The following is a 27,247-nucleotide window of genomic DNA, read 5'->3' as shown; positions in this document are numbered from 1 at the left end:
AGATTATGTATTTATTTTTAGAGAGAGAGCAAGCGCGGTGGGGAGGGGCAGAGGGAGAGAGAGAGAATCCTGATGTAGACTCCCTGCTGATCGGAGGAAGCCCAACTCGGGGCTTGATCCCACGACCCTTACATCATTACCTGAGCTGAAATCAAGCGTCGGCTGCTCAGGCGTCCCTCATGGTACGTGTTACCGATGTGCTTTCTTGCTGATGATGTTGATCTTGACCACCTGGCCGGTTGGGTCAGGTCACCAGCCTCCTGTTCTGTACTCTTCGTAAGGAGGTCCTGATGCCCGCCACACCTGCCGAGTGCAGGTGTGCTCTTACCTCCTTGAGGCCAGAGTGTGTACACAAATTATTTGGAATTCTTCCCTTTGAGAGATTTGTCCCTTTTGCCCAGTTATTTGTTACTTAGTCATTTATATCAGCATGACTCTATTATTTTAAACCTTGGGTTGTAGTCCAGTACGGCTTATTTATTTTGTTGCTCAAGATGTTCTAGGTTTAAGGGGGCCCCTGGCAGGCTTAGTGTGACTCTTGATTTCAGGGTTGTGAGTCTGAGCCCCACGGTGTGGGTAGAGATTAAGGATGGTCTGGCTTAGGCCATGAGGAGCTCTTCTAGTTGGTTCCTGTCTGTGTCCCTTTGATATCAGTGGGGTTGTTGTGTTGGTTGACTGATAGATTGAACGCTTTCTTACTTTTGGCCACTACAAGATGCATTAGGCTCATCTTGTATATTTTCTGCCCTGGATTTAGCCATTTCCCGTGGGCACCCTGGTTCCTTTTATTGGAGAGTAGCATTGGAAACCAAGCTCTGGTTCCTCAGTGTGCTTGTTGCTACGGAGATGTCTTTGTTTCTTGGTCCTCTTGGCCGACAGAGCTGGGAAACGTATGTGTGTATACTGACCCGTATGTATACATACAACTATAATGATTTCTCTCTGTATGTACATTAAACTAAACGTGAGTTCATATGCTTGTCTCCAATTCTGATCCATGACCATGTGGATCATTCCAGCGTTCTCCTCTCCCTTGTCTATAACCTCTCACTCCTGAACTGAGAAAGCTCCCTCTCACCATCTGCCATTTGTTTACTATGTTCTGGTACATTTTAAATCTTATCGTTGGTGTACAGCTTGATAAACTTAAACACATGTATACACTTGTGTGACCACAACCCAGATCAAGAGAATTGAACACTTATGGCATTCCAGAAGGCTCCTCAAGCTCACTCCAGATTTCCTTCATAGCCCTCTCTATAATCTTGTACTTTTTATTTGTTTATTGATGGTCTCCTCTGCTGGAATATAGGTTCCGTCTCTCCCCAGGCTCTAGACCGCCATGTTCAACCACTCCCTTCCATTTGAGAAGTTAGGTAGCATAGAGGTTTGTTTATTGATTTTTTTTTTTTTTAAAGATTTTATTTATTTGACAGAGAGAGATACAGCGAGAGAGGGAACACAAGCAGTGGGAGTGGGAGAGGGAGAAGAAGGCTTCCCGCGGAGCAGGGAGCCTGATGCGGGGCTCGATCCCAGGACCCTGGGATCATGACCTGAGCCGAAGGCAGACGCTTAACGACTGAGCCACCCAGGCGCCCCTGTTTATTGATTTTTATTTTATTTTTTTATGTTTTTAAAGATTTTATTTATTTGACAGAGAGACACACAGCGAGAGAGGGAACACAAACGGGGAGTGGGAGAGGGAGAAGCAGGCTTCCCACCGAGCAGGGAGCCTGATGTGGGGCTCGATTCCAGGACCCTGAGATACGACCTGAGCCGAAGGTAGACGCTCAATGACTGAGCCACCCCGGCACCCCTTATTTTATTTTTTAAAATATTTGTCAGAGAGAGAGACCACAAGCAGGGAGAGTGGCAGGCAGAGGGAGAAGCAGACTCCCTGCTGAGCAGGGAGCCCGATGCGGGACTCTATCCCAGGACTGTGGGATCATAACCCGGGCTGAAGGCAGACACTTCACCAACTGAGCCACCCAGGCATCCCGGCATAGAGGTTTAAAAAAAACCTCTTCTGGAGCCAGACTCCCTGGGTCCCTACTCTGGCCCGCCCTCGACCTGGCTGGGTTATTCTTTGTGGCTCAGTTTCCTCTTGTCCATGGGGATGGTAAAGCTAGCTGAGGATTGAATTTGCTCATATACACGGAGTGCTCAGAACTGGGGTGTAGTGTGTGCTCAGAAGCGTTAGCCAGGATTAGAATCAGAGGAAGAGGGATGAGCTTGTATTGATAAGCCTGTCAGGTGGAAGCCCTATTTACTACGTTCTACTGTTCCCCCCCTTAGAACCTCTAGGAAGGGGGCGTGGAGACAGATAGGGGAACCATGCCCAGACTGTGAAGAGTTGTAGGCTTCCCAGAAGTTGGGCTCAAATAGGCTTCCCGTGCTCTTGGCCTCTATGACATTTGAAGAAAGCTTGTCTGCAGCTGGCTGGGACTGATTTTCCCAGGGCCCTTGCTGTGGTGGGGAAACCATGAGGGGGAATGGAAGGGGTCACCTGGTTTTGAGGGAGACCTTTCTCCTCCCGCAGGGACTGCCTTGGATGGCTTTCTTTGTGTGGAACTGAGCTCCCTTCTTCCACGGTTGGGTGGCCAGGTGATGGGGTGCCTTTGTGTCTAGAACCTTGGGTCGGGCGAGTCAATTGCATTCACAGATGCCTGGAGCCATGCTGGGTGGCTCAGGTGCGAGAGCTGAGGTCAGCATGGTCTAAATGGGATGCTTGCAAAGGCTGACTTCTCTCTCTCTTCAGACCTCATTATCTCTAAGTCCACGGTGGGATGATCTGGACCCAGCAAATGCATACTTATTTCTCCAGCCTGCTTTTCTTGTGGTTTGGGAAGTTCAGTGGTTCAGTCCCCACAGGACGCCATTTGGTCAGGATTCTTTGGTTGTGAGCCATGGAAGCCAGTTCTGGTTAATGGGAGCAGGAAAAGGATGGATGAAGGTGGTCCCTTGGCTCACAGGGTTGATGGGAAGGCCGGAGGTCCAGGGATGCTGTGGGGAGCAGAACCAGTGTATAGCCTCCTCACGGTCAACAGGACAAAGTCCCCTGGGAGAGTCGCTCACTTTGTTTCATGCATCTGCCCTTTGGCCAGGGAAGGGCTGGTGTCCGGACACCTGGTCCCTCCAACTGCCCCCACCAGGGAGGAGGTGATTCTTTTTTTTTTTTAAGATTTTATTTATTTATTTGAGAGAGAGAGAATGAGAGAGAGCACGAGAAGGAAGAGGGCAGAGGGAGAAGCAGACCCCCTGCTGAGCAGGGAGCCCGATGCGGGACTCGATCCCGGGACTCCGGGATCATGACCTGAGCCGAAGGCAGTTGCTTAACCAACTGAGCCACCCAGGCGCCCCAGGAGATGATTCTTTAGGAGGTGACGTGGCCACTCTGGCATCTTGGGAAACTGGTACCATCATTCCCTATCTGCAGATGGAGAGCAGACCTTGAACTGTCCTCTGCTTGGGACACTTAGAAACTCCAATAACTTACTCACAATTCTTTAATCCTATTCCGACATCTAGTCCGTACGACCCTTCGGGTTCTCTAAGTATCAGTTTGTACACCCATGACATGCACCCATTTATTAACTTAAGTAATTCCCAAGCTGGCCATTGCCATTACCCCAGTCTGGGCATTTACTGGAGCGTTTTAGTTCTCTGGAGACAAAGCTTTCGAGCTTTTAAGATGTCAGGTTGACATTTGTGTCCGAGGGTAGTGATTTGCTGAAAGATGTTCAAGCATAAATCGGAAGTACTGTCTAGATGCCAGGTGTGTTTGCCTAGCTGATATCTTCTGAGTACTTATTAGTGCCAGGGATTCTATGCAAATTACTTCATTGGATTTTTATAATAATGCTGGGATGTAGGTGTGTCGTTATTCCCATTTTATAGCCAAGGAAACTGAGGCTCAGTGGGATTAATGGAGTGGCAAAGTGGAGAACTGGGGTCAGGGTTTATCTTTGAGTTTAAACCTCTGTACATAGCCATGTGCTCTATCCAAGGGTGCTAAGTCCGATGTCTGCAAGGTAGATGAGTGAGATGAACTGGCTGGCACCTTGGGGTGCAGGGGCCTTTGAACGGCAGAGTGCCTCCCCTGATGCGGGAGTGTGCCTCCATCTGACTGCTCACCAGCAGGAATATGGCTCATCCAGTGTTGCCCGGATCTCCCTCCGCGCCCCCTCTCCCCCTGCCCCGATAAAAACGCCTGCCTTGGAGCTGTGGTTTATGCAGGCCAGTTTTTCAAAGACCACGCACGAACCCAACAACACATATCTCCAGGTCAGAAGTGGCTTGTCAGTTTGCATTCTCTGCACGAGACTGGTCACAGCAAAGTTCCTTGCAGGATTTTGGCCACACGGTGCTTGACTCAGAGCAAGCCCCTCCAAGGCCAGGGACTTGAAGTCTGAAAAATGATGGTCTCTGGGAGTTCATGTCTCCATACAAAGGCTCCCCTGTTTGGGCTGCTTGCCTCTTGATCCTGCCACGTGTGCATTTTGCAGTAATGATTGTGGTGTGCGGACGCCAGGCTGCCAAAGCTGAAACCATTTTTAAAAATGTCTGTGTAATGTCACCTGCACAAGGGAATGAGCCACTTGGAAACCGTGTACAGATGCAGCGGAAGCTCAAGATATTAAAATCTTGAACGGTATCATTCTTGCTGAGATTTGCCTGGGATAGGGATATGTTTTCTGAGACAGGATGCTAGAGAATATACAATTATAGCAATTTGCTAACCAGCCCCAGACCTTAATTAGTACAGGATCCTTGTTCTCACTGTTGTATGTAAATTAAGACTGTTTCACAAAGGGATTGTTTATGAGGATGGCTATGAGATAGAGACCTTCTGTCATTTTTTTTTTTTCCCCAAGGAAACTCTTTAAGAAAATACAACCGTAAACATTCTTAAATCACAGTGTGATGCAGAAGTGCTGAGAATTTTCTTTTAAAAAGTGAGCATCAGTATTTTTAACTCTTATTTTGGCTCTTCTATAGCCTAAGAAGTACCATCCATGTACTATGCAACGGAAAGCATTTATTTGTGAGTTAGATTACCAGATTGTTCCTCTCCTAAGAAGATTTAAAATGTCCCGGAACGCTGAAGATGTTGGATAATGGCTTTCCAAATGAGAAATCTACCTTCTCTTGGCTGGAGTAGCATCTGCCGTGCATCTGTTCATGGGATCCTGTCGCCCTGTTCGTGCAATTTCGTTTTGTGCTTTACTTGTGGAAAACTTTGTGTTTGCCCCATTTTCTTTTTTTTTGGCCCCATTTTTGAAACCTGACCCATGCTATATGTTTATGTCACTTCTGTTATTCTAGAAGACTGTGATCTAAAATGGACTGTTTTCAACTTTAGTTTGAAAAGAACCATCTCCTTTTCTTCCTCCAAATGCCTGTAGAATTAAGGTACCAGGTCCGAGGCCTTTTAGAGATCCTGGCACTTTTTTTTTTTTTTTTTTTTTGCCTGAAACTTTCAAATAGGTTTGCTCCCTTGATGATGGGTCCTTTACCGTTGACTTGAGGGGAGCAAGTTCGGAAAGCCCCCATCTTGTAGTTGGGGTGGAGTGCAATATCATAGGGTCCTCCTAGCCCATACCCCAAGTTCGTTCTACCCACCTGCAGCTTTTCTGGGAACCTAGAAACCTGGCATTTCACAGACTTAAAAAAAAAAAACAAAACAAAAACCAAGAACAAAAGCTTTATTGATATATAACTCACATATTGTACAAATCTCTATTTTAAAGAATACACTTCAATGGTTTTTGATATGTTCACAGAGTTGTGCAACCATCACCACAATCGATTTTAATATTTTCCTCATCCCAATAAGAATCCCCATCCCCATTAATAATCACTCCCCATTGTCTCTTTATCCCAGCCCCTGACAACCGCAAGTCTACCTTCTGTCTCTGTGAATTTACTTGTTTTGGTTGTTTTATATAAATGAAGTCACAGAGTATATGACCTTTTGTGTCTGACTTACTTCTTAGGCTTAATGCTTTCAAGACTCATCCACATTGTAGCATATGTCAGGACGTTGTTCTTTTTATGGCTGAAGAATGCTCTATTATGGGTATATCACATTTTGTTTACCGACTCATCCATCCGTTCATAGACATTCGACTTGTTTCCACTTTTGGGTGACTCTGAATAAATGCCAATGTGAAAATTTTGTATGCGTTTTTGTAGGGATAGATGTTTTCGTTTCTCTTGGTTATAAACGTAGGTAGGCGTGGGGTTCTGGGGTCCTAGGGTAAGTCTGTTTAGTGTTTTGATCAATGTATGGACTTTTGAGTACACTAAAGTCTTTCCCCCGTCTACCCTCTTGACCCTGCATGCTTTCTACTAGCCACTCTTCCCTGGCCTCTTCTTCAAAGCCGTATTTCTTGGGAGAAGTGTCTGTATTCATGTCATGGGTTCCTCACCTCCAGATTTGTCTGGCCAGCTCCATTGTGCCTTCTTCTGCCTGGTCCCTCCATGTGAGTGTCTTACCGAGCTCCCTCACTGAGCTTCCTGCCGACTCCATGTTTGCTGCTTTTTCTGGTGGAGCTTTCAATACTCCGCCACCTTGATCTGACAGAGGTATTGGACATTGCCCTTCATTCTCCTCCTGGAAACCATCTCTTCCTTGGCTGTTCTTTTGCTACCTCAGTCCTGGTTTTCCTCCTCTTTCCCTGGTACCTTCTCAGCTCGTCAGCCATTAAATGTTGGCGTTGTAGAAAGCTTGGCCCCGGCCTCCTCTCTCCCAGGGTGTTCTCTCCCTGAGTGATCTCACCCACATCTGTAGCTTTGTGACTCACACATTTTTTATTTCCAACCTAGATTTTTCCTGACTCATGAGGCAGAAAGGGCCAGCTGCCTACCTGACCTCCCTACCTGTTGTTCATGGGTGTCTCGAACTCAGCGTGTCCCAAGCTGATTTCACATCTCAGCCTGCTCTCCTGCTGCCCATCCCTCCCATCCCCAACAAAACACCTGCTTCTCTACTGTGAGGGATAAGCCAGTATTCTGCCAGTTGGATAGGTCAAAGAGATGGGACTTAATTCTTAATTCTTCTGTCCTTTTGCCTTTTTGTGTCATTTTCTCACAGTGTTAGGTCCTAAATATCATTGTGTACGTTATCACTCTTGGACTGCAGTGGCCTCTTAACTGGTCCCGAGGTCTCTGTCTACCCCCCAGTCCTTCTGAAAGGAACATCTCCTCTGGCTACCATCTCCTACTTAAAGCACTTAAAGAGCTCGCTCTCCTTATAGTTTCAGGATGAAGATCAAAATCCTAAAATCCCCATGTGTTGGCCCCTGCCTACCCTTTAAGCCTTTCTCTGTGTTCCACTTTTCTCTCTTACTTGGGCCACACCAATATTTGAGATTTCAGAGAGAGTGCTATCTCTAGCCACGGAGTCTTTGATCCTACCTGGGAGATACTCTGCTCTCCTCTCTCCTAACCTCCCACCCCCGCTGAGTCTAAGGCTCCAAATGAGGGTGGGTCCTGCCTTTTGTTTTTCTTGATCCCATTATGATCGGTGCCTCTTTTACTACCACTGTGCCTGTTCTGGTTGGTGTGCAGTAAATATTTATTTTGAACAAATGAGTGAATGGCTTGACTTTGTCTATCAGATGCATAGAACTTTTATCCTGGAAAACGAAGTAAAAACAGCCTTTCAGCTAGAGAGGGTGGCTTTGTTTCCAGCATAATCCGTGCCTGGAAATAATTACCCAAGCTCAGATGTCTGCTCTCTCTGAAACGATTGGTGGCCTGTCTTTCTTTCGCCCCAGGGACATAGCACTCTTTGAAATGGCCCCCTTCCCTCTGATTTCTTTCCTTCCCGAAGTATTAATACCACTCAGGTAGGGCCCTTTCCAAAACACAAGTCTGATTGTCCTGCTCTCCTGCTTTAAATTTCTAAGGGCTCCTGAAGACTACAGTCTTGAGCAGGGAGAGATCCAAGGCCCTACTCCCTGTCCTTTCTAGACTTGGGTCAGCATCCCCGCAGACCTGCAGGTTGCCCTGTGCAGCCTTCCAGCCCAAGTATCGGTCCTGGGATAGGTCAGGTTCTCTCCTGCTCCTTGCAGAGGCACACCTTTGCGGGTCCTTCCAGACTACTCTCCTAGGTGACTGCCTTGCCCTCACCTTCTCCACGTGCTTGGGGACCCAGCCCCCCCCTCTTCTGAGCCTTCATTTATTCCTCCTTTAATGGAGTCCTTTGACTTCCAAAGTCAGAATCACCCTGGAAAGTCCCTTAAATTGCCCATAAAGTACAGTAATCAGCTCTGATCAGCCTTTTTTTTAAGATTTTTTATTTATTTATTTGACAGAGAGAGACACAGCGAGAGAGGGAACACAAGCAGGGGAAGTGGGAGAGGGAGAAGCAGGCCTCCCGCCGAGCAGGGAGCCCGATGCGGGGCTCGATTCCAGGACCCCGGGATCATGACCTGAGCCGAAGGCAGATGCTTAACGACTGAGCCATCCAGGCGCCCCTCATCAGGCATTCTTATACATACTAAAGGCTTGAGAATTTTCAAGCTAGGCTAAGGAAGGAACCAAAGGCAAGTCCATATACATATTTCTAGGCATAGATCATTAATGCCTTGAAGACACTGGCCAAATCCCTCAAGTAGGGATGGGTGGAGGATTCTGAGGTATTCTGCTTTCTTGCCAGGCTGGCTCTCTTCTCTGTTGAATACAGAGCTTCTTACAGCAGCGCTGTCTGCTATATATGGCTGTTTAAATTTACATTAATTAAAATAAAAAAAAATTACAGTTGTACTAGCCACATTTCAGTTGTCCAATAGTCACGTGGAGCTGAGGCGGCTGTATCTGACTGCACAGGTACAGAACGTTCCCGTCATTATAGGAAGACCTATTGGACGGCACTACTCTGTAGCTTTAATATACTGGTGGGTGCTGAGCTGGATGCTGTGGGTGAAAACCTAGTTAGGGATTGACGTAGCATAGAATATGCTGAATAAATAATTATGACATCAGAGATGAAGTTTTGCTTGATCAGACCCTCCTGCGCCTCTTGTTTTTTCGAAAACTTCTGCCAACAGAGAGCATGGCTGTCTCCCTATGTTCTCAAGTTGGCATTTCTTTTTTTTTTTTTTAAGATTTTATTTATTTATTTGAGAGAGAGAGAGAGAGAGCGCACATGAGAGGGAGGGAGGGTCAGAGGGAGAAGCAGACCCCCCGCTGAGCAGGGAGCCCGATGCGAGACTCGACCCCGGGGCTCCAGGATCATGACCTGAGCCGAAGGCAGTCGCCCAACCAACTGAGCCACCCAGGCGCCCTCAAGTTGGCATTTCTTATCCAGGCCCCATTGAACTGAGTTTTTGCCAGGCCCTTTGGCATCTTGACACACTGGCTGGAGGCAAATACCGCAGGATATGCTGGGCCACCCTCTCCCTGGCCTCCCAAATAAACCCTCTGTTGTAGAATTCATTTACTTGTGCATCTCTTTGCCTAGATGGTTATGGGCACCAGGTCTGTGTCACCCTGACCACCATGGTGCTGGTGATTTATAGTAGCTGCTTAGTAAGTGGTTTTTTTTTTTTTTTTTGGGAAAAAAAAAATCTCTTCCAAGAAATATAAACTAATTAAGGGAAGAAAATGGATTATTGGATTTTCCATTCAAACGATAAAGGCAGTGCATCTCTTTGAGACATCGGCAGCCCATTCCAAGGACCCAGAGGGGGTCCCGCAGGACACACCAAGAGGATCCTTGGCTTCCTGTAGGATAGAAATCAAATACAGCCAGGAGGAAGAGAGAGCAGAGTTTACTAAATAGTGTGAGTGATAGATTATAGCAGACTGAATGTGTGGGAGACTCCGAAAAGGAGAGGTCAGCCTCCCTGCCCCTTGGGGTTAGGGGTTTACATTGGAAAGGGGCCCAGGGTAGATGTTCCTTTAGGAATCCAGGGTACGGTCCCATCAAAGGCACGAGAGTCAGGTGAACAATAGGTGTTATTCCATAAACCACAGAAGGCAGGGGTGTTGAGGCCAGTGTTGAGACAGAGATTTGTTCTGAGATTTGTTCGAAGCTAATGTCCTCGAGCTCAGGATCTGGTTCTTCTTAGATGGTACCAGGTTTTGGGGGCCTAGGACGAAACTCAGAGAATGATTCACTTTCTTGCTTCCCCCTTGAGACGGGGACATCACTTCTTTGGTTGACTCAGATGCAAGGTGAAATGAAGAACAGGAGTAATTTTTAGGGGCCTAGCAGAGAAACAGCAGAGATGGAGACTTTTAGTGTCTTCTGCTTCCCTATCTCATTTGTAACAAGCCAAAGTATACAAAGAAAAAGCTAAAAATCTTCTCAAGCCAGGTAACCACTGTTAACAGTTTGATGTATTTTCATTTATCCTTTCTCACCCTTTATAAAAATATAAACTAACTTATACTGTAGGGGCGAAAAAGTTCTCTCTTCTAGATTCATTGGCTGGTCTAATAATTGATGTCAGACAGATTAACAGGATGAAAACAAACAGAAGTTTATTAATGCATGTTTACATGAGAGAGACCCAGAAAAACGGAGTGACTCCCCAAAATGGCTAAAGCCATCACCTGAAACATATGGTTTTCGGCTAAAGACAGAAGGTGTTGGGGGCGGGGAGTCTGTTAGCGGAGGTCCCCAGGAAAAGCCCAGTGAACAAGGGTCAGGTTGTTATGCAGATTTAAGTCGTTGTCTTCTCCATTGATAAGAGTTCCTAGAGATTTAGTCATTCCCCTTTTCCTGGTACAGCTGGGAGGACATTCTTACAAATGGAGATTTTTCTAACGCACGTTAAATGTCTCTTACAAAAGGGTAATTTCTACTTGGTGTTTTCAGAGCTGCTTCTGTGTTTGCAGTTTCTTAAAAATAACCCACCTGAATTAATCCTTGTGCCAAAGAGACGTATTTTGGGGTGGCCAATCTTGCTCCCCTGCATTATCATGATGGGGTTGAACGTCCTAGCAAAGCGTCCCTTAGCTCTTCTCCCCGTATTTGCCTTCTTGCCTTTCTTTGCTTACTCTGCCTTTAAGAGATTTTCAAGGTGAGATTTAATTAACTTGACCGTTACAAGAGTAATGGAGACCTTGCCAAATGGGGAATTTCCGGTTCCATCCTAAGGGGGTGGGCAGCCTGGAGGGTGGTTTCATGTGGAAATGGGGACCCTGTGTGGCCAGATCTTCTGTTTTGTTGTCGTTTTTTTAAGAGAAGGTGGTAATCTGGATTTATTCTAGATGCTGTTGCCCCCAGTTTAAAATGTTGATGACTAAAATTTTAAACGTTATCACCCAGCTGTGAGTGGACTGAATTCAGCCTGTGGTCCTTCGTTGGGCCACCACTGGCCCAGGCCGTAGCTGTATACTGATGTCCTGGCGATTGTGCCCCATCTAGGTTACTGGATCATCACATCAGCTGTCACTAGGGCCCCCTTCCTAATAAGGCTGACCTGGTTTTGTCCTTCATCTTTTTAACCACCTCCAGTAACCATCCTATCCCCACACAGCAGGTGGGAGGCTGTCATTGAAACCAGGTTGCTATTTCTTGGGTTGGGACCAGAAACACTAGTTGGTGGGAATTGTTCAACACATATGTGTCTTTAGAGTCTAGACTCCTGTCAAGCCTGGTGAGGTAGAGACAGGACAGAGCAGATTTAGGTTCTCTCGACTCAAGCCCAAGAGCGGGATGGAGGGAAGATGAACCTGCCGAGCCCACACTTAAGAGAGGTGCTCGTGCTCCCCATGGGTCCTTGCATCCTATTGCGGGGACAGAATCAGAGCATCCAGGCGAGGATTAAGGGACGGGTTAAAAAGAGATCCTCAGGCTTAAAAGGGTCTGTTGAGAAAAAGGGCAAAGTATCGGGACTAAAAAATTTGGTTAAATGGTCATCATAGTGGGGGGGGGTCTCCCAGCGGGGAGCGTGTTTTCCCTGGAGAAAGTCATTCCCCCTCTTTAACTCTAGATGACTCAGAGACAATAGCTCTCTGCAAGAAGAATGCAGAGCTGGGAAATAGGGGGCTTGTGAAAACCTCCTGAATTTCCCCCTATGGTTTCTCAGTAATTGTGTTTAGCTGCGTGGACCCATCCTTCTCAGGATATAAATCCTTACTTAATCCCCTCCTTTTGGGGAAATGGGCTCTTTAGGCAAGAAACAAGAATGGCTGAGTCCCTGTTGAGAAGGGAATTTCCTTTGTAGTGCTCTGGTTTCTCTCTTTCGGACCCTGAAATGGCCAGGTCCTCTTTGGTGTCCCCTTCTCCGTTGACTTCACACCCCTCCTGCCTTCTTGGATTGCTGGGAGCAATTTTAGGCCGGGGACAGAGAACGAGAGTTTCCTGTGAGTCAGGGCTGCTGGCACACCTTGGACCTTTGCTAACCCTCTCCTGTTGCTCATTTACCTGGTCAGATGTGTGTCCTTGAGGACACCTCTGAGCCAGGCCCCAAGCCAGGCCCTGTGCCACGTGCTGGGCGACTGTAAAGAGTGACAGAAAAACCGAGATCGAGTTCACATTCTGGAGGAGAAACAAAAAAATAAGTGAAATCAGCAAAAGAAGAAAATAATTTTCGATAATTTTCAGTGAGAGATGATTGTAGTGAAGACAGCAAAAGCAACACACACACACCCACACACACCCACACCCACACACCCACACCCACACACACCCGCCCACACTTCAGGATGTTAGGGGGCTGAAGGCTGCTGGAGGGTGAGGTTTGAGCTAAAAGCTGAAAGCTGCCAGGTATGGGAAGGTTGAGCATAGAACATTCTAGATGGAAGTGTCAGCAAGTGCACATTTTGTCTTGTGTGAGGCCATTATGGTTAGGGTTCAATGGATGGAGGAAAGCAGTAAGCCGGGCCAGATGCATGGGGGCCTTGTAGGTCTGGATAAGCTGTTGGGTGTCTACAGTAAGCTCCTCGAGTGGGGTTTAAGCAGGGGCTGCCCATCTTATTTAGATTTGAAGAAGGCTTCTGTCTAGGGGCATGTGAATTGTCCTGATACTTTGGCGCGAAGGTGGGACTGACCATGAATGGGCAGAAGATGGGCAGGGAAGGAACACCCCTTTGCAGAGCGCTTGCTCAGTGCCAGGCACCACGTAGGCGCGAACCCTGCGAGACTGGACATCTATTATACATTGTGCAGACTGCTAGGAATCTGAGGCCAGCTTTCTCACAGCCTTCGAGAGCCTCATTTGAGGAGGGTTGAGGAGGAGTCAGAGGGAAGTTGTTCTGTCGTCGGGAAGGGTGTGGCGGGGTACTAAGGGCCACCTGGACTGTTGTGCTTTTATCAGGGAGGAAATCCTGAGCGCTGCAAGGATTTTGAGGCTTGGGGCGCCTGGGTGGCTCAGATGGTTGAGCGTCTCTTCAGCTCAGGTCATGATCCCAGGGTCCTGGGATCAAGTTCCGCATCGGGCTCTCTGCTCCTTGGGAGCCTGCTTCGCCCTCTGCCTCTCTCTCTCTCTCATGAATAAATAAATAAAATCTTAAAAAAAAAAATAAAAAAGGATTTTGAGGCTTGGTTGAACCTGTGCCAGCCTGAGGACTTGCTGTGAAAGTTTGTGTCTCTCTTCAGTGAAACTTTTTTTTAAAGATTTTATTTATTTATTTATTTGAGAGAGAGCGAGAGAGTGCGAGCAAGCAAGAGCTGGGGGAGGGGCAGAGGGAGAGGGAGAAGCAGACTCCCCGCTGAGCAGGGAGCCCCAGGGAGCTGGACATGGGGCTCGATCCCAGGACCCTGGGATCATGACCTGAGCCAAAGGCAGCCGCTCAACTAACAGAGCCACCCAGGCGTCCCTCAGTGAACCATTTTTCAGAAACAGACGGGGAAGAGCTAGTCTGGTGCAAATCGGGGTGAAGGTAAGGAAAGAGTTGGGGAAGCCGGTTTGAGCTCTCACAGTAACGTGAGATGCCGTTCGTGCGGCGTGTGCTGTCTCCTTGAATTCTAATAACCCTTTTAGAAAAATTATACTAGCTGAATTAATGTAGGCACAAAGAGACCAAGGAACTTACCAGAGGATACACAGTTGGCTGGTGGCAGTGCTTGGAATCAGACCTAGTGGTATGGCTGCGGATCTCACACGCTGAACAACAGTGCTGGGTCGTCGTTGGCCCACAGCAAGCACACCCTAGGTGATAAGAGAATTACAAGGTAGCATGGACAACCTTAGGGAAGGCAGTTGACCAGTGCAGTGAAGGGCCTTGGGGTGGGAGCCAGCTGCATGAGTCACCAGCATGCTGCGTTGGCCGGCATGCCTTTGAGCACATAAATGTGCTTCTCTGAGCCACATCTCTCACACGGGTGCAAAAACACCACCCCTTCTCAGAGGGCGTTCTTCAGAGGATTCATCAAGTAGCCTCTCAGGAAATGGGCTTTGGCTCAGGTCATGATCCCAGGGTCCTGGGATTGAGCCCCATGTCGGGCTCCCTGGGGCTCCCTGGGGCTCCCTGCTCAGTGGGGTGAGGAGGATGATGTACTACTCATGAATCGCATGAGCTCTGTTTGAGAAGAAAACAGAGGTATTTCTCTGGCCGGCTACACTCTTTCTTCTGACTTACACCGTTCACAGACTCCTGGTATTTCTCCTGCTCAGCTTTTTTCTATGTGTAATCAATCCGTTTCACATTCTATGTGGAATATATTTTCCATTCATTCTCTTTTGACCAGCCACTTCATTGTGAGCCTGTTTTCCTCTGGGCCTCAGTTTCTTCATCAGTAAAATGGGAATACTCAGTAAGTACCTTCTTGTAGAACCCTGGCCAGGAGTAAATAAATTGCTTGTGTTTAGAACAGGGCCTCAGAGAAAAGTTGTCACCAAAAGGCAGCCATTATTATTATTATTATTATTTTTTTTTTCTCTGTCTTCCCTCCAGGGCAGGGATCTTCCCCTGACAGTTCCCTTGGTAGGCTAGATGTCTAGTAGTTGCTCAGTGACTTTTATTTGTTGACTCACTGGTTCCGTTTTTTTTTTTAAGATTTTATTTATTTATTTGACAGCGAGAGACACAGCGAGAGAGGGAACACAAGCAGAGGGAGTGGGTGAGGGAGAAGCAGTCTCCCCGCGGAGCAGGGAGCCCGATGTGGGACTCGATCCCAGGACCCTGGGATCATGACCTGAGCCGAAGGCAGTCGCTTAACCGACTGAGCCACTCAGGTGCCCCTGGTTCCGTTGTTTTCTTCTGTTTGAAATGTGCAGTCAGGGCCATCAGGTGAAATATTAGGCATTATTTTCCTTCTTAATGGATACGGATGCCTCCGTGGGTGGTGTATTTACACAAGGTTGGACTTGCCTGGCAGCTCATTGGAAGCTTCTTGACACCAGGATTTCTCAACCCCGACACTATGGACATTTTGGGCCTAATTGTTCTGTCGTGGGGCTGTCCTGTGCCCGGTAGGGTGGTCAGCAGCATCCCTGCCTCCCACCCACTAGATGCCAGGAGCACTCCTTCCTTTTTCTAGTTGTGACAACCAGAAATGTTTTGTGACATTGCCAGGTGTCTCCTGGGGAGACCTCGTGGGAACCACTGCTTTCCGCTGTTCTAAGCACCCGAGCCCCCTCCAAGTGGCTCCTGATGAATGCTGGGGGCATGTCCTGAGCTGTTCCCGTGTGTGCTGGGTGCCGGGGATGCAGATGCAGACCCTGGCACAGAGTGAGAGCTTCATTTTCTCATGGCCACTTAAAAACATTTTAAATAGTTCAGTACGTGAACATGTTCAGAAAGAACCGAAGGAGGAGTCCAGCGTCTCCTGATTTCTTGGGTGTTCCTCCAGGCCTTTGCAAACCCAGAGCCTACACAGCCCCAATTTCTTTCACTCAGGTCTATTTCTGGCCTTTTTTCACTTAGATTTTTGTTCCATGCCAGTACTTAAAGATGAGATTTCTTCTTCGTTCCATTTTATGGCTGCATGACCATTTTTTTGCATTTCAGCCTCCTGGTGCTGACATTGAAGTTGCTGCCCATTTTTGACTTCCACAGGCTCTGCCAGTCTGCCGTCCTGTGCCCTCCTGAGCTGGGGGGGTGGGGGGGGGTTGCACAGGACACATTCTTAGGACCCCTCACTGATACCCAGGCCGCGTTAAGCATCCTTTTGACCAGGGTAATATGGGCGACATTTTGGGCCTGAAATCCTTGCTGCGTCAAAGGACCACAATGAGCTGGCTGTCGAGGGCCTGTCCCCTCTTCCCCGGTGTCTTAGCACTTTCCCTGTCTTCATTGAGGTGACTTCCCGAGAGAGGCCAGCCCCACGCCCAGGGTGTGCGGGGAGCGCCGCCTGGTTACCAGCGGCACCCCTTTCTTCGTCTGAGCCTCTTCATTTCCCTCCTCTCAGCGCACTTCTCCGCATCCGCTGCCGCGGGCAGAGTCGCCTTCTTATTTCCGAGTTGGCTCTCTGCGGGCCGCTGTTCCCTGTCGCCTTTTGAAAGCTACCCACCAGCACCTGAGCTTTCTAGAACCTGAGCTGGGCCGGGGGTGGGACCAGGCGCAGCCTGGATAAATAATGCAGGCGGTTTCCGCCACCAGAACCGGCTCCTCCCAGGAGCCCTCCCCCTCGGCCAGCTACGTAGCAAAGGCCAAAGGCAACCGGTTACTCCACGCTTTTCTTTGCGGTGACTTGGCAGAGTTAAGGGCCTCAGCTATGTACACACGTTGGATGCATGCAGCCTTTTGGGCCTGGGCCTGCTGAGGGGGTGGGTAGGGTGCAGTGGTTTCTGGTCTGAGGTTGGGCCCTGCCTCCCCCCTGCTTTGTGCAACGTGAAAGAGCTTGGCATTCTTGAATCAGGAAATTCCTGTAGAGATGTTGTCGGTTTTCCAGAAGGCCTCATCCCAGCAGAGGGGGAGAAGGGGCTGGGTGGTTGCGGTTGCCTCTAGTTGAGGGCAACACAGTGAATTCATGTGTAAATGAGCCTCTTTTCCCTGGATGGCGGCAATTTCAGTCCTGCCCGGGGAGTTTGGAGGTTCACCTTCTACATATGAATGTGCTGTTTCATTAGCCCGTCTGCCTGATTTTCAGGGAGGGGACTGTGAAGGGGAGAAATAGGCTGACACGGGGTAGCGGGAGGATGGCGGGTAGCGGGAGGATGGCTTTCTCGGCTCTAGGAGAGACATGTGAGAAGTAATTTGAAAATTATTTAAAAAAAAAAAAAGCCCCAAATACCTTCACATACAAACCACCACACTCCCTTCGGGACTTCTCGCTCCAGCCTGCGGGACGACGGCCGTTCGTTGCGTTTATTCCCACCCGGTGAAGTAAATGGTTCTTGGGTGCAGTGTACCAAGGACTCTGAGCTTAGCCGAGCTGCTGGCTGTCGAGGGTGATAAATTAGAGCCGAAAGCCTGGGGACATGAAGGCGCGTCCCCTGCCTCAGACTGCCTAACTGCAGAGAGGTGAGGGTGACCTTGTGCTGGGCCACCTAGTGCGTACAAGACAGGGGCTGGCCTGGTAAGTGGTGACTCTTAGCCTGTCCTCTCTGCTTCTTCCTCCTCCCCCTGGGAGAGGCTGCTGAGGATCCGGAAGCAGGAATGTCTGCCGGGTGAGAGCCTCAGTTTTCTTTCAAAGAGAGGGGAGGCCCTCTGAGCCGCAGAGCTTTCTCAATGGCAGGTAAGCGCCCCTTCCCAGGGTTACCTGTCCCTCGCTAGCTTCGCCTCCGAGGTGCTCGGGATCCCTGCTACAGTGACATTTCCCCCAAGTTGAGAATGACCCCTTTGTTCCACGGCCTCATTTCCGTGGCCAGCCCTTCTTTTCCTGGTTCGGGTGAGAAGTTCATATTCTCAGGCAGGGAGGCCTTGGAGAAGCCCGGCTTGTCTGGAGGAGGCTCTAGCCTGTCTTCAGGGGGGTGCGGTTCTAGATGTTCTGTGAGTGACCGGATTATTCATTTTCACTCCTGTGTTCCTCGTGGCTTGGGTATTATCTGCTGGGAGAAAAATGCTCCCCCTTCTCTCTCTCATCCCCATCCTTCGCTCCCCATTTCTCATTTCTGCTCTGGGCCTGAGGGAAAGTCCAGGCTCTGGTTTCATGATGATACACTTACTGGCAGGAGAGGGCCCTCTGATTCCTGGGGAGGGAGGCCTGCGTGGGTACCCGCTCTGTCTTTGGGCAGCACGTTGAGAGGATTAACCGTCCTGCGCTTTGCCGTTGCTGGGAGAGCAGCGAGAGTGGTCCTGTTTGAAGTAGGCTCTGGAGACGGCTGGCAGTGACCGGGAGCGCCGTCTGCGAGTGCCCTCGGAGCCCGAGCCCGCGCAGGCCTCTGCTGCCGACCGTGCCATCGCGGTTATGGGAGGCAAGCCGGGCTGCTCACAGTCCGATTGAAAGGCAGAAGTCGTGTCCTGGGCTCGGTCCGGTCTCCATGTTAGATAGGCCGGCCGGCGTTTCCGTAACTCTGACCTTAACAGGCTCTTCTGAGCGAACTAGGCCTGGTTTTGCAACGGAGGGGTGGGGAAGGAGGAGGAAGAGGAGCGGGAGGAGGGATGATTGTTGGTTTGAAAAAAACAGCTGTCATTGGGGCGCCTGGGTGGCTCAGTGGGTTAAGCATCTGCCTTCGGCTTAGGTCATGATCCTGGGGTCCTGGGATCAAGCCCCACATCGGGCTCCCCGCTCTGCGGCTCTGCGGGAGAGCCCGCTTCTCCCTCTCCCTCTGCCCCTCCCCCCCGATTGTGCTTTCTCTCTCTCTCTCTGTGTGTGTCAAATAAATAAATAAATAAATAAATAAATCTTTAAAAAAAAAAAAAAAAGAGAACACATGCTCCTAACCACTGTGGTGACCCGCTTTATCAGAATATGTGCTCCAGCTTCCGTGTGGGGTGGCCAGCTTGTCCCACGTTGTGTGAGACTGTCCGTCTCTTTTGTGGCCCACGATGCCCGTCTGCTTGTTGAGTGGGTTTCTCTTCACTCAGGCCCTGCAGGCTCGCCGTCCACATCATGAAGGACATTTAACACCCACAGAAACACACCACAGGGCTGATCCTCCTGGGGAGGTGCCTGGCCGTTCAGCTGGGCCCTTTCCCTCTCCTGAGGAGACAATTCCCTGTCATGGTGTGTCATTTCCCAGACTCTGGAGAATGTCAAAGGCCGTGACTCAGGTGCCGGATGTGGGGGTGGGGGTGGGGGTGCCTGCAGGGGCTGAGTCTGGCGGGCCTGGGTGGAGATTGGAAGGGGGGCGTGGGGGGAGAGGAAATGACCTCGCAGGCCCCCTGCCCCCAGCCTGTTTTGTGGCCTGAGCCTGAGCTAAGTTCTGGTGCCACCATTGGGAGGGGAATGTGCTTCCTGGGGAATATAACCACCCCACTGACCCTCAGGCCACCATCTGCAGTTGTGAGGGAAAAAGGCCACACGAGAGTGTGCTCGTAAACATAGACCCTGTGTGCAGAGGCCATCTTGCTACAGAGCTGAGGCCGGCCTCTCCCCGGCATGGGGCCATGTATGAGCCTCCTAGTCACATCACCTGGGTTCAAATCCCAGCCCAGCCACTGTGTCATCTTGGGCAAGTGACTTAAAGGGAAATACACCGAAGGCATTTTGAACAAGGCCCCCCTACGTTGTACGTAATAAGAGAAAGCCTCAGCTGTTAATACTCGTGGCTCAGGAAAGCTAAGAGGCTGGGTTATCTTGAAGTTCGGTGTCCCTTAGGTCAGGGGACATTGAGGAGGGGTGAGTGGGATTATTTCTGGCAGTTCACAAGACACAGGTTGGAGAAGGATCTCATCACATGCTTGGTTCTTAATACCCAGTAGGCCTTCCCATATTATTAAGATTTCACTGTAATGTCGCAGGAGGGGAAAGTTCCGCTGTTTCCTGCTCCATGCCAAGCTGTTCTCCTGAGTCACCGCTCTGTCCTTTGCCTGGAGGAGTTGTCCTCCCTTGCCCACATTAACTCCTTCAGAACCAGACTTATTTTGGGGGAGAGGGGTTAGGAGGCAGAGGGTCGCTGGTGGTCCAGTGCCGTAGCGGAATCACAGGCCCTGCTACCTCACAGAAAGGACTTTCAGATCAAGGGTGAGCCATTTCCTTGGTGATTCAGTCTACAGTGGCTGTTTGTCATCTTTCCAAGTTTATAGATGAGATGTGTTTAGCAATAAGTCCTCGTCAGAATTAAATCATTAAAGAAGGGAAAAAAAAAACCCAACTTGACTCAGCTTTCTGGAAAAGGTCCTACACAGGCAGCTTTGTGGCAATGACTACAGCAGAGCCCACACCCACCATTCTGTCACCACCCCAGGCCTGGGAGTGGGCAGATTTTTAAGTCAGAATGCTGACCTGCTCCCTCATACTTCAGAAGGACTGTGAATCCAGTTGGTATTTCTCACTTTTCTCCTTAGGAGCCTCACTGAAAGCCTCTGCCTTTGACAGATTTGTCTGTTGCTGGGATCCTGTTCCACTCCTGACCCTTGGACGCAGCCGACAATCTGTCATTAACTCTGGAGGGAGTCTGTGTGTTTGTAGCCAGGAACAGAATTGGGTTTTTTGTGGTTTGCAGGGATTAGAAGGTTAGGGTCCTCTTAGGTACGGGCAGCCTTTGGTCGGACCCCTCCTCGCTGAGCAGGTCGCTGGTTTCCCCTTTGGTTTCCTGCTGGGCTGGGGCAAAATGCTGTCTCTGCCTTATATTGCTTATGTGTATTTCTCCCCTCTCCCCTGGAATTAACAAATTTCAAAGTTCAAAAGGGACCCTAAGATCGTCTAGTTCTGTAGTTTTAATCTTTAGCGTTGATGACGCCCTTGGGAAGATAGATTAGGCATGGCCCTCTTCCCAGGAAATTGTGTCCTTGTACAGAACCATGGCATGGGGGTCGTGGGTCCCTGGAACGCTTTCACGGACTCCACGTGAGAAGTTCTGGTCTGGTCCCTTCCTCCCTTCTCCCATTTTGCAGACGGAGGCTGGCCTGGCGTCTTCTCCTATTTAGCTGTCTTTATTCTCTTGCCTTGCCTTCTTGCTCGGCTTCTGTTTCCTCAGCCCCAGACCGAGCCCGCAGGTAGCGGTGGGTCAGGAGAGGAGATGGGCTTTACCAGTGTGGAACAGGATTCGCTGCACTTGAGAACTCCTATTGCATCCCCCAAACACACATCCTAGAGCACCTGAAACCAGCGTGCACCCGAGTTCTCTGGAGGGCTCCTTAAACCACGGATGGCCAGGCTGTCCTCTAGAGTTTCTGATTTGTAGCTCTGGTGTAGGGCCTGAGAATGTGCATTTCTTAAAATTCCCAGGCGGTGCCACTGGGGCTAGTGTGGGGACTACTCTTTGGGATCCATTGTCCCAGGGGGTCTCAGCCACAGGTAGGTAACTTAGGCTGGTCCAACGAGGGGCTGGTGTCCTTTCTGGCTCCCAAAGGCTGGCTACGTATTGGCTGGACTGTGTTGATCATCTACCATGTTTTCTTGTTCTAGCCCAGTGATTCTTCAGGAGGCTGGTACCACCCCTCTGTGAGTGTTTGGGAAGTACGTGGGGGTGCTTTTTGTTGTCATTGTGTTTGGGAGTACTGCTAGCAGTGAGTGGGAGGGTGCCCAGGTGGTCCTTGCAACGAGGAAAGCTGTCCCTTACAAAATGCACTGTGCTCCATGAAGAAACATGGAAACACACGACTTGTTTTTGTCCCGAATGTGCCCCTAACTTTTTTGCTGATGTGTCTTTGCTCATGTACTTTCTTCTTTAAAAATCTACCCACAGGGGCGCCTGGGTGGCTCATTCAGTTGGGCATCTGACTTTTGATTTTGGATCGGGTCATGATCTCTGGGTCATGAGATTGAGCCCCATGTCATGCTCCACACTCAGCATGGAGTCTGCTTGGGGTTCTCTCTCCCTGTCCCCTACTCCCCCCCCCCCACCCCGTGTGTGCTCTCTCTCTCTTAAATAAATACATCTTTAAAATAAATACATCTTTAAAATAAATACATCTTTAAAATAAATAAATAAATAAATAAATCTTTTTAAAAAATGTACCCACAAATGAAACAAAACTTACCAAATACCAAAAGCTTTGCCCAGTTGCTTTCAATTTTGGGCTGGCCAAGGTGCCATTTCTTCTGGGATGCATCTCCTTGGGGCCCCCAAAACACCTTTCTGTTTTTTTATTTTTTTTTTTACTAGGCTCCACTACCCAGTGTGGAGTCCAACATGGGGCTTGAACTCACAACCCTGAGATCAAGACCTGAGCTGAGATCAAGAGTTGGATGCTTAAGCAGCTGAGCCACCGAGGCGCCCCAACCAGAACACCTTCCTAAAACACGCATATTCTGACACTTGAGCAGGGTTATTTGGGTTTATCAGCTCCATGTTGAACAAATCCCAGACTGTGGTCTCTAAGCCTGTGGTGGTTGGTCCATCTGGTTGGTGCCATTATTTATCCTGAATCAGGCCTTCATCATTTGCTTATTCCTGGCTTTGGTTTGCACTTGCTGCGTTTTTATGTGCTACTGACCTTCCTAAATACCTCACTTTAAATTTATTTTGATAAAGTAGTCTATGCTCATGATAAATAAAGTACACAAGGGTACACAGTGAAAAATAATCCCTCCCCCACCTCCTGCATGTTTTCCTCCCCCGAGACAGCCGCTAGTCCCAGTTGAGAGCTCTGTAGTAGTTTTGTGTCCATCTGGGAATGTTCTAGGCTTGTGCAAACTTAGATATCTAACATTGTTTTTGGGGAGTGTGTGTCAGTGTGTTAATGGTGCTAGATATGTGTTGCTCTTTTAACCAGATGCAGAAGCTTGGAGATAGTCACGCATCTGTTTGCATAGAGGTGCTTCCTTATTCTTAATGGCTGTGGAATATTCCACTGTATGAGGGGCGCCTGGCTGGCTCACTTGGTAGAGCATGCGGCTCTTGATCTTAGGGTTGTGAGTTCAAGCCCCACATTGGGCATAGAGATTGCATAAAAAAAAAAAGAATATTCCACTGTATGGCTATGGAATGTTATTAGACCAGTCCTCGATTTGTGGACATTTTAGTCCTTTCCAGGTGTGCGTACATCACCCAGTGCCTTATTTGAATCATCTTAGGGTCGCTTTGCTCCCCGTGACTGTATCTATAGCATGTGTTTCTAGGTGGAGGAGGTGAGTCTTCACGGATGAGGGTGGAGTGGGGTAGGGATCTCTCTTGGGCATGAGAGAGAGGAGGTTCTCTCTAGGGGAACACCAATCCCAGGCTGCACCTTTTCGGTGAGTTTTCCTGCTAACTAGCTGTGGTGTGCCTCTGGGCCATCCCTTTGGGCTCTCTGGGCCTCCACTTTGAAGTCTGTGGGATGATCCTCCAAACTCTGGGGTCTGTTCTCCCTCAAGGGGCCTGTGGTTAGCGTTTAATTTCCTCTCGGGACGATGTGTCAGTGCAGCACCCGGAACGCTTGTTCGGGATTTTTCTGAAGTTGCCTGCTGAGAGTGGAGCGTTCCATCCTGTGGATCGGTTTTTGCACAAGTCGTTCACTATCTCCTTTAGTGAGCCCGCTTGGAAGATGCTCTTTCAGGCGGAAGGAAACCCCTAGGAGGCCTCGCATGTGTCCGTACCAGACTGTGTTCATCTGCCCCAGTGGCCCCTGTCCACACACAGAGGTTGGTGACGCATGGCGCATCCCGCGTGCTGGGGCTTGCCCGCAAGTTAAAACCGGAGGAGGCGCGTCGTCAGGTTCGCTTTAGGGATAGTCGTCCTTCTGGATTCCACATCCCACCCCATCCCCTGTGCTCTCACGTAGCTGTCTTTCCTTGTGCCTGTAATGTCTCTTTCTCAGAATGTAAGGCGCGCCACTCTGGGCCCTTATTTCGCGCCGACGCTAATGAGACAGCCAGCGGGCATGGAATGGACCCAAGGCCTTGCAGGTGAAGACGGGTTGGTGGTGGAAGTGTCTGGGTTTAAATGAGATGCTTGGAGAGTCAAAATGGGAAGGAATGAGTCGGCGAGGGTGGGCGGCTGGCATGTCTCAGAGGAGAATCAGGGAGAATGTCATTTGTGTCTGTCCCTTTGGAGGAGAGTCACAAGCAAGCATAACAGTAAATGTTGTCGTCTTCCACAAAGAAGTATGTGTGCCTTCGATTTCTGGAAGCGTGTGGCCTCACTAGTCTGTCTTTCTTGGTTTCCTGGCCGTTGCCGTCATGTGCGGGTATGGAGAAGAAATATTTTGGGATGAGGGACGGTACTGATGTCTGTCTGACACAGCTCGTGGTGGCTGGGTCATGACCTGGTCAACAGGGACACAGTAGAGAAGGGTGGGGATTTTGGCAAAATGGAGAGCACATTTCCGACTAAAAGTGTCTCACTGGTTGGTAGACAGATCAGTCTGGTGCCATAACGCCATGCAGGCCCTGATTTGTGTGTGTTCTGTTCTGTTCTGTTTGTTTGTTTTTAAGAGAAGCCAGAAGTCTAGGTGATGATGGGAAGTTTCTCGATTTTTATATTCTGGCAGTGAATTAAAATTTTTTTTTTTATAAATTTTTTTTTAATTCTTATGTTAATCCCCATACATTACATCATTAGTTTTAGATGAAGTGTTCCATGATTCATTGTTTGTGCATAACACCCAGTGCTCCATGCAGTATGTGCCCTCCTCAATACCCACCACCAGGGTGAATTAAAATTTTAACAAAAATGGCATGTAGGCTGAAGGAAGTGTCTGACCTTTGAGACCATTAACCAAAGGGATGGGGTGAGTGTATTCTAGGAGGACGAATGAACACTACAATGGCATTGGGCCTGGGACAGAATGCCTTGTGTCCCACACACCCCCTCCCTGGGGGGCCTCGGCCTCCCTGACTGCTTTAAAATATGTGGTCCTGTGTGTCTCTTTCAGATCCTGGCTCCACAGAGAGAACAGCCCAGAAAAGAAAGTTCCCCAGCCCTCCGCATTCTTCCAATGGCCACTCGCCACAGGACACATCCACAAGCCCCATTAAAAAGAAAAAGAAACCCGGCTTACTGAACAATAACAATAAGGAGCAGGTAAAGGGCCGCTGGGAATGGCGTCCACACCAGCAGGACAAAGGCTGTAGTGAGCAGCGCTGTAGCTTTCCGGGTGTTGCTGACAGCCCGTGTTCTTGGCATTTAGCAAGCTGCCTTGCTCTAGCTGTTGTTTGCATAGGACAGGAAGGGCAGCTCAAAATGGGTCCAGTGGCTTTTTAAGATCTGTTTTGGGGACAGGGCAGTGACCCAGATGAGCTTGAAGATACCGTGCTGTAGGATTTGGGGGTTTTCCTTGGATTTCCTTCTTACACTCTACTGCTGTTTCCCCATGTGGCTGGAGGAGTTTTTCCTTCTAGGCCATGCCAGTAGGATTGTGCTGAGCTCTGCCTGGAGGTGGTTACGGGGCTGAGGCAGGCTCCCTCCGGGTCTCAGCTTTCTCATCTGTAAAATAATCGGTTTAGGTCTGTGGTAACACAGCTGCTGTCTCTACCCATTGCCCACTGTCCTCTTCGGTAATTGGTCAGCCTTTTGTCTCACTGCACATCAACCCTGGGGCGACAGCAGTCTTTTCTAGACCCCTTCCTCCTTCTGCAGCCAAGACCTATCAACTAGGTAGGAATATCCATCCATTAGCCATCTTAGATCTTAAGAGATCTAGCTTTAAAATTCTCTGATGCAGGCTAGATACTCTTATGATTTAAAAAAAGCTGCTTTAGTGGGCCACGAGGTCAGATCTCCTAGCATTGGAGGAAACAGGTTGCCCCATGGTTCTGCTAGCATTTCAGTAGGGATTCCTCGGGATGCATTCATCCGTCTTGTGCATTACGGGAGTGCCGAAGTGGGCCCTGGGGATTGGAGGTTGAATAAAAATAAGGTTGTTGCTTTCATGGGAAGAAACCTAGCAACAGTTAAATGCCCCGAACTGGGAGAGAGCTGCATTTCTGCACACGAATCTATTTCCATTCTTAAAATTATATAGCGAGATGCCCGCTCTGCTTTGCTGGGTGTCTGTGGGCAAGTTAACCTCTTTGTGCCTAGTTTGCTCATCCACTGAAACGGGAGTATTAGTACCACGACGAATTTCACAGGGTTGTGATGATGATGTCAATCATAATAATAAAAATTAAGCCAGGCTCGACACTAAGTGGAATAATCACACAAACTGTGTGTGAAATAAGGAAACGACAGCTACAGAAATGTTCTAGATCTGTGCTGTTCGGTATAATAGCCACAAGCCACATGTGGTCATTCAGCACCTGCAAATGGCAGATGTGACCCAGGGTCTGGGTTTTTTTTTTTTTTTTTTAACCAAAATTTTTTTTTTTAAGTTTTCATTTAAATTTCAGTTAGTTAACATACAGCGTAATGTTAGTTTCAGGTGTACAGTATAGTGATTCAGCATTTCCCTACAATACCCCATGCTCATCACAGTAAGTGCGTTCTACTTCATCTACTTCATCCCCACTCCCCCGCCCACCTCCCCTCTGGTCACCAGCAGTTTGTTCTCTGTAGTTAAGAGTCTGTTTCTTGGAGGAACTGAATTTTTAATTTAATTTTAATTTAAGTGACTGCCTGTGGCTTATAGCTACTGTGTTGGATAGTGCAGGTCTAATGAGTTGGGAATCCGTTAAAAGAGAAGAAACAGGCGGGTCCTAAATAAATTTCCAGGGGGATTGAGAAGCGTATATGACGGTGCTGGTGATACTAAGAGACATTGGTTCACCATGTGCCACTTCCTCTTGTAAGGCATTTTTCTGTGTTTATGTTTATAATAACCCTGTGGGAAAGGGCTGTAATTGTGTCCATCTTACAGATGAAAACACAGAGGTTCAGAGAGGTTAAGGTGTCTCCTCAAGGCCTCAGAGCGAAGCAGAAGCTGCCTTTGAGCTTAGGTCTGCCCGTCTGGCTTGAAGTGCTGAAGACCCATCCCTTTCACCCAGGAGCCATCCCATAGCTGCTGACAGTGAAGACTAAGAAACACAAAGGGGTGCCTGGGTGGCTCAGTCAGTTAAGCATCGGACTCTTGATTTTTGGCTCAGGTCCTGATCTCAGGGTCCTGAGGTTGAGCCCTGCCTCGGGCCCTGCACTGGGCGTGGATCCCATGAGAGATTCTCTCTCTCTCTTAAAGAAACAGAAACAGGAAGGCCACAGATGATCCCCAAACCTTAACTTAGGTATTAATTTAACTTCCTGGGCAAACCCTCCCTTACCAGGTACCAGGAGGGCATGAGGCAGATAGTGTCCCCTCTGTTCAGAAAGCCTTCTCCTTTGGCCTCTGCCTGTGTATGCACACATGCATCATACTTTTTTGAGTTCCTACCCGTCTTTTAAGGAACTGGCTCGTACCTCTCTTTCTGGAAGCTGATCAGCCTGCGTAGTCCATGTATCTT

At 48.9% G+C, this 27,247-nt stretch overlaps 1 protein-coding gene and 1 long non-coding RNA gene across 21 annotated transcripts in view; one reads left to right on the top strand and one right to left on the bottom strand.

The window, feature by feature from the left end:
* The window catches only part of ZMYND8 (zinc finger MYND-type containing 8), a 126,584-nt gene that overhangs the window by 14,820 nt on the left and 84,517 nt on the right, over window positions 1-27,247 (top strand). For 12 of the 19 annotated variants that reach the window (XM_035006478.1, XM_035006489.1, XM_035006477.1 and 9 more), the window contains one exon: window positions 24,748-24,896. The exons of 1 other annotated variant lie outside the window; for it this stretch is intronic. In XM_035006478.1, coding sequence (XP_034862369.1) covers window positions 24,748-24,896 — 149 coding nt within the window. Of the gene's footprint in view, window positions 1-17,490; window positions 17,582-22,101; window positions 23,780-24,747; window positions 24,897-27,247 lie in introns of those variants that run through there. 6 more of the 19 variants (XM_035006479.1, XM_035006483.1, XM_035006493.1 and 3 more) reach the window with 4 other exon arrangements.
* Window positions 12,399-17,435, bottom strand: LOC118011565. 2 transcript variants are annotated; one of them, XR_004679497.1, is made up of 3 exons: window positions 17,138-17,435; window positions 13,996-14,111; window positions 12,399-12,499 (listed from the first exon to the last, which is right to left on the bottom strand). It is a non-coding gene; the product is annotated as an uncharacterized LOC118011565 (long non-coding RNA). The 2 variants fall into 2 exon arrangements; XR_004679498.1 differs by lacking the exon at window positions 17,138-17,435 and adding an exon at window positions 14,542-14,778.

Source organism: Mirounga leonina, unplaced genomic scaffold, assembly GCF_011800145.1.
Source record: "Mirounga leonina isolate KUSES-001 unplaced genomic scaffold, KU_Mleo_1.0 Mir_150, whole genome shotgun sequence".
Taxonomy (NCBI): Eukaryota; Metazoa; Chordata; class Mammalia; order Carnivora; family Phocidae; genus Mirounga; species Mirounga leonina.
Note: the sequence above shows the minus strand (reverse complement) of the source record. Positions and strands in the feature narration are given on the sequence as shown.